Below are 13423 nucleotides of genomic sequence, written 5' to 3' on the forward strand. Positions count from 1 at the left end.
GTCTAATTCATGTTCTTTAGGGATTTACAACCTAGGTCTCTAGAAGGCTTCCTCTGTTTTAAAGGGCTCTGTGTTTATAGGGACTGATTTAAAACATCCACTTCTGACAAAGGCCACCCGGAGATGACTGGGGAGTCCTTGGCTTCAGCACGAAAGAGAGAAAAATACAATCACGAAATCGACAATGCCTTCTAAGCACAGAAGATTTCAAGCAACTCACACAAAGCTGTTTTAGATTTGTGCTTGGGTCTGCTTAATACACCTTTAAGATTAGAGACCTGCAGAAGGAACCCAAATCATTGTTTTATGGCTCCAACGAATGGGCCCACCAAGGTAAATACGTCATTTATTCTTCCTCACAAAGAGGCATTCACTGCAAAGTGCAAATAAAAGTAGCATTTTCCTTCTACTTAAGGTTCGTTAGATGAAATTTATGCTTTTAAAATGCACTGCAAACGCCAAAAACTGATTGTACCGTTATCAGCTTTTAAATCAAAACAGCTTGCTCTGTGGTAAGGACAGGAAAACTGGTCAATTTATTTCATAAAACTTTATGTACAAAGAGACAGTGTCTATGAACTTAATGGAGAGAATATAGAGTCTGGAGGGGTAATTTTTATTACAATTTATAGTGGGATTATCCATACTCCGCAGTCCTCATATTTTACTGAGATTTTATAGCACTCTGATGCTGACGCAGTTAACTGCAGCAGGTAGGAGGCATAATTTGTTTCACCCCGACTGGGAAATGAAATTGGCATTCCTATTATATAAGAAACCTAGCATACACTATTAATTGCTTGGATCCAATCAAAAGCATTATTTATCCTGGTTTTGCAGGTAAAAATATTTTATCTGAGACTAGAAGAGTAAATAAGAACTGACTATAACTCATAATTTTCATACAGCAATATCTTTTCATTATGAACATTTGGAAGCCATAAAAATAGTTTTCACCCACAGGGGTTCAACTCTAGAAACTATTAAAACCTAAATAAACACTTGTTGTTTACTGTGTGCCAGACAAAGGAGAAGGCAGTAATGACACAGATATCATTATAATTATATGCAGTAAATATATTAGACTTGAGCCAAATATGTTGAGCTAAGAGATTATATATATAAATTACATTGGTTTATAGTTTGCTGTGTACCTTTCTAGAAGAAATTGGAGTGAGGTCTTCCCCGGAGGAAGAAGGCTTCCCAGGGAGAGGAAATTACAGGATAACAGCAGCGGTGTCAATCTGAAAATCCACGGGACGGGGAGCTGGGACAAGGCACCTGTTTGGTGGAATGGCGACACACTGGGGTGGAATAGTGGCGGGAAGGAACCCTGGGGGTGATCATTTTGTGGTGCTGTTTCTCCTATGTCACCCTACAAGGGAAGGTTCCCTTTATGGTTAGGGTTTAGGGCTGCAGACCACCCCTGGCCACAGCACTCTCAGGCATCTTACACAGAACACTGTGCCATTAATCCATTCTTTGTTCCCTCATCTCTTCATGTAATAAGTAACTATTGAGCCTTTGCTAGTACCGAGCACAATGCAATATATTGCAGGAACAGTAACTAATGAGGCTTAGACAGATCCTAAGAGTTACCAACCTACATTACCCTAGGAATGAGGGTTGATAACACACACCTCATTGTACCACAGTTTTTGCAACCACAGTTTTTGCAACAGAGGAGCTTATTCTTCTGGCAGGTCACTTGAGTCCCACTAGGCTTTTTTCAACCCCAGGAAACTGCAAAATCCATATACTGTGGGATTATCTTTCTAATTTTACTCTGTTTCTACTGAACTTTTCCTAAGCCCCCAGCTATTCAGAAGACACTTCTGTGATGAATCCTCTGATGACTATTCACAGTTATCAGTTATACCAAGGTCTCCTATTTTCTGTCTTCCTGAGTCCTCGCCATCCCAAAACATACCTCTTTCCTTTTCTTTCAAACAAATCTGCGGACGGGGAGTGAGACAAGGAGGAAGTGATGCTTTTTCTTTCTGGACCAAGATAGTTGTCTTTTTTTTAGAGCTCTAAAAACACAGTGGATAAGTTAAGTTTCAAGTTCAAGTTTTATTTTAAAAGGGTATATACACTGTACTCCCTGACTGACAACCAACCCTAAACTCACTGGAAAAATTCAGGAGCAATCACAGAATAGTTTATATGGAGTTCTCTCCCAGTTCACAGTTTTTACAATTCGGCCACTAGATGGCAGTACAAAGACTGTAATTTTCAATATGGATCACTTCGTTCCATAATAATTACTTCTGGGGATAGGTGACTTGGTTAGATAGGGAAGAGAAAGAAAAATCAAGACTCAGGAAAAGGTAGCATGGTGAGGGGTGGACAACTGGGAGAAGGAAGAGGATAGGGGAATGGAGGGAAGATGGAAAGGGACAAGGCAGAGAAAAGAGGGTGGAACAGCCAAGGAGGTTACTTCGAGAAGGAGATGCCAGAAAGGAAGGCACGGTGGACCTGGAGATTATTACACTAAGTGATTTCCCTTACACGTGGAATCCAACAAAATATAAGCAAACAAAATAGGAACACACTCATAGATACAGACAACAGACTGGCAGCTGTTCAGCTGCGTGAAAAAGAAGGGTCTAAGCAGTATAAATTGGCAGTCACAGGGATGTAAAGTCATGGGGAATATGGCCAATGACATTGTGAAAAATACGTGCAATACAAGCCAGGTGCAACTGGAAACAGAGAGGGGGCCCCTCTGTGAAGCACATCATTTTCTAACCACTTAGCTGAACATTTGAAACTAATGCAGAATAATACTGAATGTAAACTGGTATTGAAAATTAAAACAAATAAATAAATTAATAAATAAAAAGAGAGAGAAGGACAGAGGAAAGGGGCTGAGTGAAAGGTCAGAGAACGCCAGTGAGGTCTCCTTCCAGCGTCTTGGACAGAAACCACAGTAAGACGTACGAATTTCTGTACGGCTCAGCACACACACACAGACACACACACACAGACACACACACACAGACACACACACACACAGGACCTGTATGCATGTACATGAATAGACTGAGGAGTAAGAGTTTCACAGTGCACTCATATTTGGGTGATATTGTCAAGTATTTTAAAATCTACTTCATGCTTTAATTTTCAAACTTGCTGATTATGAGCTACTAAATTAATTTCAAAATTCACCGACAGAAAAAATGAGCCACAGGGTAATAAACAATATTGTTTAACAGAGCTGGCTTTTAAGAGGAGGTATTTTTAAATTCATCCTTGTGTGGAGTAAGTAGACATTCCTCGCCATATAATCAACCATAAAACATTTGTTGAATAAATGAACTAATTAATTGAAGAAAAAAGATGGTGAAGCCACCTGGTCATGAATAACACATTTAATTGGCCAGAGATCAAAGTAGCATTTCCCCCACATGATGGAGGCTGGAGGAAAAATAGAGTATGTGATGATTACTCTGTAAATTAGTAGCTGTTCTTTTATTTATTGGATAGACAAATGTCAACATGTTCTTTTCTAAAGAACACAAAGCGGAATACCAGTGAACAAGTTCTCCACTAAGAGGGGAAAAACAAGCACAGAGAAAGAGCTGAGAAAATAGTAACAGTTTAGAAAAGAAAAAAATTAATATTAAGGAAATAAGAAAAATATAGGGAAGAAACCACAACCAAAGAGTTGTACATAATTAAAGAACCAGTAAAAACAATGGTGGCAATGATTCTAAGACCAAGTTTCCCTCCTGGACCTTACATGCTTCTTTATTTAATTACTTCCTTCCAAGTATTAAGAGTTATTGAGTAAAATGCCCATTTACTAAATATATGTGTATGTATATATTTCCAGTACTCCAAAGGTTTTTGTAGTGAGTATATATGTTACAGGATTACAGCTATCAAAGTAATCCTATAAATACCTGTAATCTAATAAGTAAAATAATAATTTTCTAGTAGCATAACAGTTCCTTTATGCTTTGAAATTAGAGGCTCTACATTTGAGAGAAAAAAATTATTCTTAAAAATTAAACCACAAAGAAAACAAAGACATTATATTTTAAAACCCAATATGGAATGCTCAATAAGTTAAATGTTATCAGGGAAAACTTTTCAGGTGTGGTAAAAATGAAGGTTTTTACTACATTAGGATACAACATTAGTTGCATTTCTCATTTAAGCATGTACTGATATTTATGTAAACAAAAATTTAATTTTTTAACTATAGGAGAAATGTGCCCCAACAAATTGAAATGGAATGACACATACCACTTTATAACGGAGTGAGCATAAAGTCCTTTTTTGTTAATCTCTTGCTTTAGTTACTTTATCTAATAAATGGATTTGTTTCTTGTCTATATCGTCCCTTCCTGAAGTAGTATCTACCAATGAATGAAACATCATCTCTCTTTTAATGTGATCCCTTCTGGTGTGTCCATACTTTTCTTTTGGCCTTTGTACTTTTACTTACTATTTAATTGTGTGGGGGGAAGCTAATAAGACTCACTCCTTGACATTTTACAGGTTCCAAGGAGCTTACCTACTGTTCTTTTTTCTGCATATTCTCTTAGAAAAATATAGACGATTTCTGTCTCTGAGCCAGTGATTATTATCATATCTTCAAACCAACCTGGTCTATGCCCAATGAAGCAAAGGGATCAATAGATTCAAAGTATTTTAGAAAAACAAAAGGATAAGAAGCCAATTTTTGGTAGACTCTATTTAAATTCTTGTGCATGCCCAGAAGTGAAAAAATACAGATAAGCTTTCTGCTCCATGTTTAAAATCAGGTAAAAATCAAACAATGAGTGACCATTGTATCTATATAAAATACAATTTTCCAAACTCCTATTTAAAATTCTATTTTTCATAAATATTGGCTGACTGCTTTTCTCATTATTTAACAAGTTCTTGTCTTTGTTATATAATGATAGGAGTGAAACACTTGAGTCCTACCAAAGTCTATTTTTAAGAATAATAAACAAGACGTTGGCTGATGTGGCTCAGTGGGTTGAGTGTGGGCCTGGGAACTGAAAGGCTGCTGGTTCGATTCCCAGTCAGGGCACAAGCCTGGGTTGCAGGTTGGGGGTGTGTGAGAGCCAACCAATTGATGTATCTCTCCCACAACAATGTTTCTCTCCCTCTCCTCACTCCCTTGACCCCTCTCTTAAAAAAAAAAAAAAAGAATAATAATCCAAAAGTAATCAATTCTCCAGTCTGACTTCCCAATGTGCAACATTTAAAAAATTAAAGAACATAATGAGGTGGTCTGTCAATATAAGTCAAATTCATATTTAAAATATGAATCTATATCTAGTAGTTATCACACCCAGGCATCAGTATAAGAATAAATTCACCAAAGAAAGATGTGCTAGTTGAATCACTCAAGAAGCAAAGACACCCACCAAATGCATAAGCCAAGATCAGCTGTCCCGGACTATCTGGTCCCATGGACAGATGTCACCAGGGTTCCAGTGAATGGTGAAGGAAAAGAGGACAAGCTTTGTCCTCTGTCACGTGTAAGGGAGACAGAAGACAGGGGCAAAGTGAACCGCGATCTTAAACAAGACATCACTAACACCAAGGAGGAAGCTACAGGCAGAACAAAACTAGTGAAACGATTGGATCTGAAATGCGGGCTCCTTGGGAGCAAAACTACAGCTGCAGTCGGTGGTCGGAAGCCACCTCCAACCAGCTTGGCAACGATCACAGTGACAACCGTGTTCCCTTCACGGATGTAAGTGGCATCGGGCTAAAAATACACTGGTGGCTTCTTCCTGTCGGTGGCTGAGAAAAGCAACAGCCCGCAGGAAGAAAATAGGGTGTATCTCAAATTTGTTCCTGGCCACACCCCTTGGAAACCCTTGAATGAGTGCCATGGAAATAAGGTATATTTGTGGAGGATTTTTCAGTTCATCTAAATATAACAAGGAAACAACACTCTTTTAAAGGAGACAACCAAAGAAGTTACATGCCCAAGGGGGGTTGGTTTCTGGACAGCAGTATCAACACGCTCTTGTCAGATATTTGGGAAAAAATGTAATTCACAGTCAAGGACCTAATCATATAAAAGTTTTAAGTCAGAAACAATGCACTTATGACCCACAATAAGTTATCTTTCAACCATGACACCATTACCATAAAAAGTCTTAAGGCAATAATACGTTTTATAAAATTCTGGTAGCCTGGACTGCTGGGATGGCATTTCCATGGAAGAAAATGTGGCCGCAGAGAAAACTGGAGCGGAGTTCCTCCCTCCAGGTGATTGATTGCTTTGGTTACAGTCACGTGGACATGGGGTCATGCGAGGGGCTTGGCTGGCTAAGGAGAAGGCAATAATGGCGGGAGGGGGACAATAACAGACCATCTACATGACCTCATGAAGAAGAATGGGGTAGTGGTCAGAAAAGAAATCGGGCAACAGTGAAACACCCACCCAGACACACCAGACTTTAAATTTCTGGCTGTTCCCAAACTGCCGATCAATCCCACCCTCGCTCAAGTCTGGGCATCAAGGTAACAATACCTGTTCCTCCAGCTACATGGACACAGGCTCAGCTCAGGTATAGCAGGGAGGGTATAAGTCCATTTTTTTTAAAGGTCTTTAATTGGACTTTCACAGACTGTTATAGTATTGGCTTTTAAGTATTTTGAATCTCTAAAATGTAGTATGTGTTAATACTCAAACGTCTTTAAATAACAAATGCAAATTATTTCGTGTTAATCTTTTGTTTTGAATCCATTCTGTGTATTCTGCTAGGTGATGAGAGAGAAATGTCTGATCTTATATTTACATTAATTCTGGTATCATTTTTGTAATTCTCTATGAAACCCAAATTTTACTAAAGTTTCATTTGTTTGCTTTCCATTGTTGACCCTAGGTTATTTTCTGTTTTTACATTTTCCTAAAAATTCTGTCACTCTTAACAAAATGACTTTAGAATTTGTTAATGACAAGATGCAAGTTACTTCCACAGTATAAGCGACTAATGTGCAATTAAGGGCTTTGCTTCTACAATTCTTTCCTCTCTAGAATTGCCCATTTTCAACCATCTACTGGATTATTCTTGACAGAATACAAATATGCTATACTGCCTCCGTTTTAAAATCCCTCCTTCCAGAGCTCCAAAGCCTTCCGCTACCACTCTTCTCAGCAAAACTACTCCAAAGAGCTGTTTAGACTTTCTGTCTTTCCTCTCACACCTCCCGTCCAAACACAAGCTCACTCCCATCAGTCCTGAGTCCTCACCACCCTGACACACTGTGCCACCAACGAACTCCACCCCCACCGAGTGCTCAATTATTAGTCCTTATTTTGTGTGGCCCCTTGGCAGCTTCTGATACAACTGATGGCTCCCTCTTTGGAATATTCTTCAGCTGCATTCTCCTTATTGCTCTTCTTCTTACCTCATTAGCAGATGAGAAGGAACAAGGAAGGCAGGCAGGGAGGGAGACCCTAAACACCCCTACTCTTCCATCAACGCAATAGCAAAGCCAAGAACAATTTGCTTGTGATCTAAGACCTTCTATACTTGCTATTAAATATCTGTAAAAATTGATGAAAATCTGTAAACTCTACCAAAAACTTCCCCAGGCTGTAGTGAAATTCCTTTATGATGTAAAATAATCCCTTAGGGTCTTGTTTATAAATAACATGTTTCAGGTTACCTGGTAACAAAATGTGGGCCAGACCAGTCTAGCGGCTATGCCTTCTGCATGGAGAGTCTTCTACCTTTCAGCACTACTGCTCGGAGGGAATATCTGCTACTCTGTCCTTTTGATATCAAGCAAAGCAAAGAAAAAAAAATGTCTTCCTTCTTCTCTGAGGGGGAGTTTCTCTGAGATGTGTTGGTACCCTGGGCTAGCTAACAACTTGCCATTCTTTTCCAGGGACATCAAACTCATTTTCACTGAGGGCCACATCAGCCTCATGGTTGCCTGCAAAGGGCTGAATGTACTTTTAGGACTTTTAGGACTATAACTACTGCTTAACAGTTAAGTGAGAGCTCAGTGCTGGGTAGAAACAAGGTGCCGGTCTGAATAAAACAAAGTGGAGGGCCGTGTTCTGCCCTCGGGTTTTGCGTTTGCCACCTGTGTTTTAGACTAATATTCTTTAAATACTTGGATTGGCCGAAATACTGTCATTTCACATCCTTTGTTGTTAGTCGAGCACACCCATGTGGAGTTTTCACCCAACATCTCCAAACCATAACCACCCCTTCCGAGCATCACAGTAAAAACATTGCTTCCAACCATATAACACCCTCCATGAAAATACTTTGTCAAATACTACTTTCTCTATCTGCAATTAAAATTAAACTCTGCCCTGGGCAAGTCCATGGCTGGTCTATGTTTTCATCCAACTCTGTCTATAATTACCAGTTATTTGTACAATTTGTTGTTTAATATCCACATCTCCTAGTAGATTATAAACACTCAGATAGAAACAGCGTCTGTTTTGTTCACCACTCTATCCCTGGTGGCAGTAAAATGCCTAACACATGATAGATGGGCAGTAAGTGACGGTCAACAAATGTTCAAGTCATGCACTGCGCTACCTTGGACATGGATGCGTGCACTGAGAGTCCTTTGTGTAATGGGACGGGTAGCAACCCGCTTCTCTACCAGCGACCGAGTATGTTATACCAACTTCAATCATCTACATTTCTATGAGTGAGTTTTCTACTTTTATTACTAGCACTCTGAAAATCCACCTCCTTTCTCGTGCTTTCTTTTGCTCATCCAAACCAGATACACAAGTCCTAAGTGGGAATGGAAATAGTGGCTGCCTTTATCACTCCACCATTTCACTGCTGGCCTCGTGCCCGGCTACATTTGTGCAGCACCAAGACTTGAGGAATCACTGAAATGCCCTTTATCAGTTCTGGGAGGTAGGCAAACCTCCTCCGCTAGACACTTTTACCGCCATCTAATCAATCAGTTAAACAATTTAAAAACTTGTAAAATGCTGTAAGCAATATTTGTAGAATATAGTGATTATAAAAACAATATAAACTAATAAAAGTAGAAAATATGGGATGTTTCCAGACAATTTCTCATACTAAACTCTCGTCCTTTACAATTTGTTGTAGTAACAAATTTGAGAGGCATTTCTATGTTATTGGGAGCAGTTTTTTATTTTTAAATTCAGTAAGTTTATTCCCTCCAACTTTCTGTTTGTACAAGACAGAAAAAAAATTCTGAATATTATTGCTTCATGTATTTGGCAGGGGAGATAATAATTATAAATAACTACAAACATTTATGGATAGTTAATCAACGCTAGACATTTATACATAAGCTCTTACTTAATCTTCCTAAGAATCTCCAAAGATCATTCAGGTTTTTAATCCCATTTTATCACTGAAGTAAACAATGATTAGTGAAATTAAATAACTTTCCCAAATCCAAAGCTGTAAATGAAAGAACTAGAATTCTAACTCATACATTCCTGATTCCAAATCTCAGGCCACATCTCAGTCCAGTATGTTCATGATTATAGGAATATTTATTTTTTATATGAAAAATGTTGAGTAAAATCACTGCATATAACTAATAAATAGACTCATGTAGAGAACAAATAACATCCTGAGTTTTAACAAATTCTTCTGCAAAGACATATTTTCTAGAAAATTAAATTTTGGCAATATACTTTATATGTTATATACTTTAAATAAAAATAATCTCTCTGCCCTTGCTAGTGTGGCTCAGCAGACTGAGTGCCAGCCTGGGAAGCAAAGGGTAGCTGGTTCAATTCCCAGTCAGGGCACATGCCTGGACTGTGGGCTGGGTCCCCCATTGGGGGTATGCGAGAGGCAACCGAATAATGTTTGCCTCCCTACTCCTCTCTCTAGAAATAACTAAATAAAACCTTTAAAAATAATCTCTCCTATAAAATGATAATAGCAAATAAAAGATGTATCTCTTTTCCTTCATTAGTGCATCAAAATTATTTTAAAAAGACATGAACAATGTTAAAATCCTTATCAATCAATTTCATGATAAAAGCAGTATTTCCCTTAAGTGGTCTCTCACAAAGACTGAATTGTATGGTATACATATATACAACATATAAAATAATATAACACACAAGGTTATATTCTTGCTATTTGCTAATTCCTAATTCTTAAAAAAAAATCTACAATTACTATGTTGCACATCTGAAACTAATACAAAATAATATGAAATGTAAAAACCGTAATTTTAGAAATTTTAAAAAGAAAAACAGAATAGAAGGAATAAAGTAGGATTTTAATGGGTAGGGAATAAGTTTGGGGAAAATAAAGTCCAAAATGGAATATAACAAAAACATCTATAATTATGAAAGAAAATAAATACCTAAGATGTCATCAGTTATGTTGTTATTCAAATCTATTAGCTCATTTTGATCAGAAGTAGTAGAATACAAAGAGAGTTCAGCTCAAGTAAAAACCGGTAAAGAGGCCCCTCCCTCTGTCTTTTTCTTCAACCTATTCATAAAGAGCGATGGCACCAGCTTCTGGCCTTCACCCAGAACAGCACGAAAAAGAAACTGTCAGGTAAGCGTGGTGTCTGCTTCTCAAGACTGCATTCTGAAACTGGACCACTGTGAGTCAAGAAATAGTTCACTCAGTAAAACTGGGAAGGTGAAATTTACTTCCCATGCTGCGAAAAACTCATAGTGCTACTCATAAACACTACCTTGTCAAAGGGGAATGTGCAATTTTGTAGTATGTTTGCAAAAATCTCTGTAAATACATAAGCAAACATTATTCCTATGTGTTGAAGGCAACCCCACCCAAGAACCTAAACAGCCATGTTTAGTGGCATTTTAGGAGATGGCAGTGTTTTATGTATTCACGAATCATATTTTAACTATGGGCCTCAGTAGTCACATGGTTTTCAAAGCAAAAAGTAATACAACATAAAGTCTTAGTCCTTCATCATTTCTAAGTTCTGAAGACAAAATGCATACATATGTATTCAGTTTTAAAGAGAATGAATTAATGATCATGGGATCATGGGCAGTTTATATTTCTCCTATAGAAGGGTGGCTTACTTTTCAGATTCATGGGAAAGAAAGAAAACAAAACATGGTTCTGTTACAAGTTCCTTCTAGTAAATTGGGGGAAAAAGAACTCAGAGGTAAATAAATAACTTCATGATCAACTATAAACCATCATACATAATTAACTACCTAGGTATTATTAAATATTCCCTTCTAAGCCCTAGAAGGGAGTATTAATATTGTATGTTGCAATATTTCCATCATACTGAGCCATCCAGCTATTTAAAGTAATAACAACTTAAAACTTATGTAAAGATAAGAACTTAAGCTACATGATATTTTGTAGCCAAACACTTAACTTGAAAATTATTTTAATGGCCAATTAATTTACAAGTTACTTAAAAGTGAATGATCAGAATTCAAGCATTACAACTTCATGGCATTTTATATCATTGTCATCCACATAAGTTCCAATCTGAACCATTGCAAGAACAAGCATTATTGATTCACTTTTTAAAATTTCATGATGGATCATTTCTATGAGGGATTTATGCATTTATACTTATAAGCAGTTACATTAACTATAGATTATCCTTCCCATCTGGGTATTTGAAGGTAAACACTATTTTGCAAATTTAGGTATCTGAATTCTGACGCGAAATGACTTTATACATAAAATAGAGACTAAGTAATAACGAATCATATACCGATAGTTTAGCGCCTACCTTCAATGGCTCTGTGTTGATGGGCATAGAACCTCTTTTCATGTAGTGTATTTGCACAAGATTTAGGGTCCACTCACTGAATGAAAGAACAGTTACCACTAGTGCTGAAATAAATCAAGACTTTCCTTGTGTCTCTTACCTTTGCCATGACTTCTCCCATCCTCCAAAAGCGGCACCACAATAGTGTTGTTCACATTTCCAGGTGACCGCACAGCTGTGTAGACAACAGGCACCGACTGTACCACCACGGGGATGCGGTGAACATGACTCAGTTTGTTAGACTGTAAATTCATGGGACTTGAAGGTGGTACAGGATGGATAATGTGCAAAAACTGCTGGCCTCCCACACCAGATGCAGAGGCAACAAGAGGCCCTGGAGTTAATACTGTTGACGAAGATGATGCTGAAGATACTGATGTTATAACAGTTGGGGATGAGGCTGGACGACTAGAAGACGATGAGGAGGTTGAAGTTGAAGAAGGTGAGGAGGCAGACGCTGTCATGGAAACCGGGGAGGATGAAACAGCTGTGGGGGATGTCCTGGCTTTGTTGATGGACAAGTCCACTGGCTCAGTTTGTGTTTGGAAGTGATCTACAGACAACGAGTCCTCCGGGGGCTCCCCTTTCACGTTATTTAACAACAGAGGAACGGCTTCCATATCGGGGTAGTTGTGGACGTTTGGAGACTGTGGGGAGAAAAATGGAACACATATTTATCTTTGTTAATAGCACATCTATTAGCACATGTTAATAGATGCAAGGTTTATTACTGGAATGATCATGAATTGTTCTCTTATTGCTATGAGACATTCATTTGGTCCCAAATATGTCAAGGATTGCTCTGTGACTATCATCACGACTGAAGCTGAGAGGACGAAAGTACAAAACGAAGTGAGAAATGGCCTCTGCTTTCAAGACACACTCACCCTGCAGGGACAGACAGGCACTGTTGTTAAACTCCAGTGACAGTGGGCAGACTGCAGGGGCAGGGAGGTGTTAGGCACTAAATGGTAACAGAAAAATACAATATGAAAATATTAAGGCATGAAGGGAGCAACTACACCATGGAAGAGATCAAATAAAATCCAGTGAAATAAGTGCACTATGGAGGAGTAAGCATGCCCCAGGAACCTAAAAACAAACAGTAATTTTGCAGAAAATTTTCTAGAAGTTGAGTATGTAAAGCATTATCTACTTAAAACTGTATACATGCAATCTGTTTAGTTAAAACCATTAGTTTTGTTGGTTGGACTCACCCTTGATTTATGAGTCTCAGTTTCTTAAGTCATAAACTAATGAAAATTATGATTAGATGACCTTAAACATGGTTCCAGGTCCAAGTTCTACAGTTTTATAATCTGACCCTTACTCAACATCATCAAAATCTGAAGCTACAATGTTACTTAGCAACAGTACTAGAAAACCTTCATATTTGGGCAAGGAGCTACCGTACAATTCTCCTGAGTATTAAAAAGGGGACAGAGTTCTCGCACTTCCCACACCTGCCCACTAAATACAAATCATTTCTAATAATTGGATTGTAACTTAACTCTTAATGATGATAATTTTTTTCTCAAAATAACATACAGAACTTGTACAATATACCTTTCAGGAAATAATAATTTCAGAAAAAACTTTTTTCTGAAAATTTTAAATTGTCTATGACTGCTCTATTTAAGATAGTGATAATAGTTTTGGCCAAGTTCAATTTCATTCTTTTAAGTTG

At 37.9% G+C, this 13423-nt stretch overlaps 1 protein-coding gene across 8 annotated transcripts in view; it reads right to left on the reverse strand.

The window, feature by feature from the left end:
- Positions 1 to 13423, reverse strand: part of KLF12 (KLF transcription factor 12) — a 421617-nt gene that overhangs the window by 138030 nt on the left and 270164 nt on the right. For 7 of the 8 annotated variants that reach the window (XM_053665635.1, XM_037153237.2, XM_053665633.1 and 4 more), the window contains one exon: positions 11837 to 12383. In XM_053665635.1, the coding sequence (XP_053521610.1) occupies positions 11837 to 12383 (547 nt within the window). Of the gene's footprint in view, positions 1 to 11836; positions 12384 to 12623; positions 12701 to 13423 lie in introns of all 8 variants that reach the window. The other variant, XM_053665636.1, reaches the window with a different exon arrangement.

This window comes from Artibeus jamaicensis, unplaced genomic scaffold (assembly GCF_021234435.1).
Source record: "Artibeus jamaicensis isolate MK-2021 breed Jamaican fruit bat unplaced genomic scaffold, CSHL_Jam_final contig_415, whole genome shotgun sequence".
NCBI classification, from domain to species: Eukaryota; Metazoa; Chordata; class Mammalia; order Chiroptera; family Phyllostomidae; genus Artibeus; species Artibeus jamaicensis.